Source organism: Marmota marmota, unplaced genomic scaffold, assembly GCF_001458135.2.
Source record: "Marmota marmota marmota unplaced genomic scaffold, marMar, whole genome shotgun sequence".
NCBI classification, from domain to species: Eukaryota; Metazoa; Chordata; class Mammalia; order Rodentia; family Sciuridae; genus Marmota; species Marmota marmota.
In genome coordinates, this window is record NW_026000168.1 from 18,819,169 (window position 1) to 18,823,212 (window position 4,044).

Sequence of the window (4,044 nt, forward strand, 5' to 3'; positions counted from 1 at the left end):
TTCCACTTTTCCAAGACCCACTCGGCCAGACCACTGCCCATCTTGGTCGTGCCACCTGTGAGATTCCCCCCGCCCCCCGGCCCGCACCGTGCTGGACCCTGCTGCCGTCTGGTCACTTGTGGCCATGGACTGAGTTACACGCACCCGCCGAATTCACATGTTGAAGGCTGGACCCCCACCCCCACCCCCGGGATCCCCAAATGCGACTGCAATTGGAGAGAAGGTTTTTGAAGACCCGGTTAAGTTAAAATGGGGCCATTAGGGTGGCACCTGAGGCCATCGATTGTTCTTAAGCCAAAGGGGACAAGGACACGAGAGATCCAGGGCACTCATTGAGGGCAGACTCTGTGAGGACACCGAGGACATAGCAGCCTTATGCCAGCCGCAGGGAAACCAGCCCTGCTGCACCGTGACCTTGAACTTGCAGCCTCGGGGGTGAGGGACCAGTGGCCCCTGTTGATGTCCCAGGCTGAGGGGCTTGGGCACAGCCAGCCAGTCTGTCCCCGAGAGACCATCAGGGTGCGGCCAACAGGCGTGGCCAACACCAGCATGTGGCCTGTGGCCTCGGAGGCTGACTTGGGATGGACGCACGGGCCCTGCTGGCCACCGGAGCGACTCTCCGGACCTCTGCAGCTGCTGGCGTTGTGGCCCTGGGCTGGCGAAGGTCACTCTGCTGTCCCAAGACGTGGCTCTGGGGGAGCTGAAGGCCATGCTCCCTCTGGTCCAGGCCATCCTGAAGGCCAGCCCCGCGCCCTGGCTTTCCAGTTCTTGGGCATTTATAAAGTCCCTCTTTTGGCGGAGGTGGCCTGAGTGGGGCTTGGGGACCAGTATCCAAGGGGGACTGGACCTGCTGTTGCTGGGGGCCTTGATCTAGGCAGGAGACCCCAGAAGGAAGATGAACCAAGGAGCAGGCCCAAACTGAGGGCCATGGTGGAGGGTCGGGTGGGGAGGAGGGCAGGGCGAAGAACCTGAGGGCCAGCCGCCCACCCCACGTCCCTCTCCCTTTCCCCCTTGCTCTGAGAGCCCAAGCCCTTCTCATGGTGGCTCTACAAAGAAAACTACATTTCCCAGCAGCCCTTGTAACTAGGCATGGCCATGTGACTGGATCTGGCCAATGAGATGTAGGCAGATGGTATGGGGGTGGAGCTTCTGGGAAGGCTTTTCAAAGACAAGCCAATGCCCTGTGGTTCAGAGAGTGCCCAGGCTCCAGAAGTCCAAAGCCACCACCCTTGGTCCCCACCGTCAGAGAGCGGCCCTGGGTGGCTGTGTATCTCCAAGAGGCCACCCCGAGAGGACCAGAGTCCCGATGTAGCAAGCCCCCATCCCCTCCTGCCTGGGAGGACTCACCAGGGGCCTTCCCTGCCCAGCCCAGCCGGCCTCATTCTTTTCCTCGACACACCCTTGCGGAGATCTTGTGGCCTCCAGTCACGGTGGCCGCTCCGAAGACATTTGGTAAATGCATGACCAAATGAATGGATTCTGTACCAATGCACCTTCCAGAATTAGACTGGATCGTATGAAGCTGCCGATTGGGTAAGTCAATTATCACTGAAGAGCGGCAATTTCATATGGTTCAGGCCAAACTTTGGCATCCGAACCCGCACGCAAAATCCTCCAACACCTCCCGCCAAACACCTGGGAGAGACCCCACGTGCCTGCTGGCTCCAGCCCCCACTCCCTTCCAGGTTCCCGGAGCATCGCTATCTCATGGGTTTTCTGGGGCTCTTCTTTTGGTCTGAATTCTCCCCGATCACCTCTACCTGCCTACCCTGCTAGAGCACCTCTTTTTTTTTTTTTGGTGGGGGGAGTACTGGGGATTGAACTCAGGGGCTCTCGACCCCTGAGCCCCCGTCCCCAGCCCTATTTTCTATTTTATTTAGAGACAGGGTCTCTCTGAGTTGCTGAGCGCCTCGCTTTTGCTGAGGCTGGCCTCCCAACTTGCGATCCTCCTGCCTCAGCCTCCTGAGCCACAGGGATGACAGGCGTGTGACTTTGCCTCTCCCTGGGGTCTAGTTTTCCACTTGCAAAGGTGAGCCCTCAGGTCAGGAAGAGGGAGAGGAAGGGCAGGGGATTCGGGGCTCAATTTTCTGGACCAGCAAGATCTCAGAAAGGTGTGTGGATGGGCTCAAGGCTGGACCCCAAGCCCCCAAATCTGACCTGCCCTGACTCTCAGGGAGGGTCCCCAGGGCAGAGAAGGGTTTACTGCACTCTTGGTGCCCAAGTGCCCACGGGTGGAAAGATACTCTGCGAGGCCATTCCCCACGGGCCAGGGCCTCCTGGAGACCAGTATTGTTCTCCACTGCCTTCCTTCTAGAATCTTCTCACGATTGCCTCAGAAGTCAAACGTGTGGCTCAACCAACACTCTGGGCTTTCGTCTGCCGGCACGCCTGTGTGTGGCGGGCACACGTCACCGCACACACCCCGTCCCCAGAACACAGGGCTTGCAAAGTCCGGATCGTAAGGCACCAGATGGATCCGTCACAGACACAACAGGGAGTGGTGGGGATTGTAGCAACAAAGGGGTTGCCCGGGTCCATCTGCTGCAAGCTGCAGTCTCAGCTCCATCACACCCCGGTGGGACCATGGGCCAATTATTCAGAGAAGCAGGAAATCCCTATTTTGAGGTGCAATCGCTCATTTCAAATGTTGGAGCCTCCAGTTTCCAACAGCACAAACACTTTTTTTTACTAACCCCTGGACATTTGCACTGACCGATTGGGTGGTTTGCAATTGAGCCTGCCAACCCGACTCCCAGGTTCAAGTGGTGTCCCCCCTGTTGAGGGGCATTCTCGCATGGCATTCTAGAAGTCTCCCAAGAGCATGCCCGTGTCCCTCCGAGCCCGCAAGACCCCCGCCTGGGGTGCTGGGGTGAGCACGTACCCACTTTGAGCTCCTTCCCGAAGACCGTGCGCTCCCCCAGCGCTGAGCAGTTCCAGCGGCCATTGCGGAACTGAAACTGACACTCGTCTAGGCCCATTTGGGAGCCTTCTCCGATGACGATGATGGCGTCGGGCCGGCTCTGGCAGATCGCCCGCTGTCTGGGGGCCAGGCCTGGGATCTTGTTACAGATGATGCTCGCGCCCAGAGCCACCACGGAGGAGAAGCCACTGGAGAGGGGGCACAGAGAGACAGAGGTTGAGACCCAGGGGAGCTAGCAGGTGCTGCAGGTGGCTGGAGGGACCCGGGGAACCCGTGGCTCAGACCTGTCATCCCAGTGGCTCAGGAGGCTGAGGCAGGAGGATCACAGCCTCGGCAACTTAGCGAGGCCCTAAGCACCTCAGTGAGACCCAGTCTCTAAATAAAACACAAAATAGGGCTGAGGATGTGGCTCGGTGGTCTAGTGCCCTTGAGTTCAATCCCCGGGTACCACCCCTCTCCAAAAAGAAACCTTCAGAGGCACCACACAGGGTCCCTGAGCTGGTTAGGATTGCCATGTGGGCTTCTTTGGCTCTCTGACTGTGTGACTCTGAGCTAGTTACCCACCCTCTCTGTACTTCAGTTTTTCCATGGCTAAATAAAGGGTGTTGGCAACTAGTCCTAATCTGATAGGGTTGCTGTCACCATCAAATGTGCTAAAACAGAAAGGGCTTAGAAGGTGTGGAGGGAGAGGTGGGGGCTGGTGCCTAATCACTAAATGTGGCCTCTGTTTGTTATTTGGGGACCTGATCGCTGTTCCAAGAGGCTGGCGCAGCTGGGATCTCCTGAATGAGGCCCATCAATGAATCCCACCCATGCGCCAGTCTCCTCCCCAGGAACAGGGTTGAAACCCCCTTTCACGGGGGGCACTGGGCCACATCTCGGGGATGTTGTCACTTTGACCCCCAGGGGTCCCTTTTACAGATGGAAAACGGAGACCCAGGGCGCATCAGGGCCCTGCCCAAAGCCACCCGGCCCCTCCCACCTCTTAACCTGGGCCTCTCCCGCGCTGCAGAGGCCAGCCTCGGGCGGAAGGCCGGCGGCGCCCTGCCTGGCTCGCTCCCCAGGTCCCTCCGGGGGACGACGGCTGGGTCCCCGCAGGGCCGATGGGCCACAGGCGCCAGGGG

General features: G+C 59.1%; 1 protein-coding gene across 1 annotated transcript in view; it reads right to left on the reverse strand.

The window, feature by feature from the left end:
* LOC107150185 (protein Wnt-7a) overlaps window positions 1-3,128 on the reverse strand; it is a 28,036-nt gene extending 24,908 nt beyond the window's left edge. The window contains exon 1 of the mRNA XM_015495132.2: window positions 2,882-3,128. Within this exon, the coding sequence (XP_015350618.1) occupies window positions 2,882-2,978 (97 nt within the window). The 5' untranslated portion in view covers window positions 2,979-3,128. The remainder of the gene's footprint in view (window positions 1-2,881) is intronic.
* Window positions 3,129-4,044: the final 916 nt, after the last annotated feature.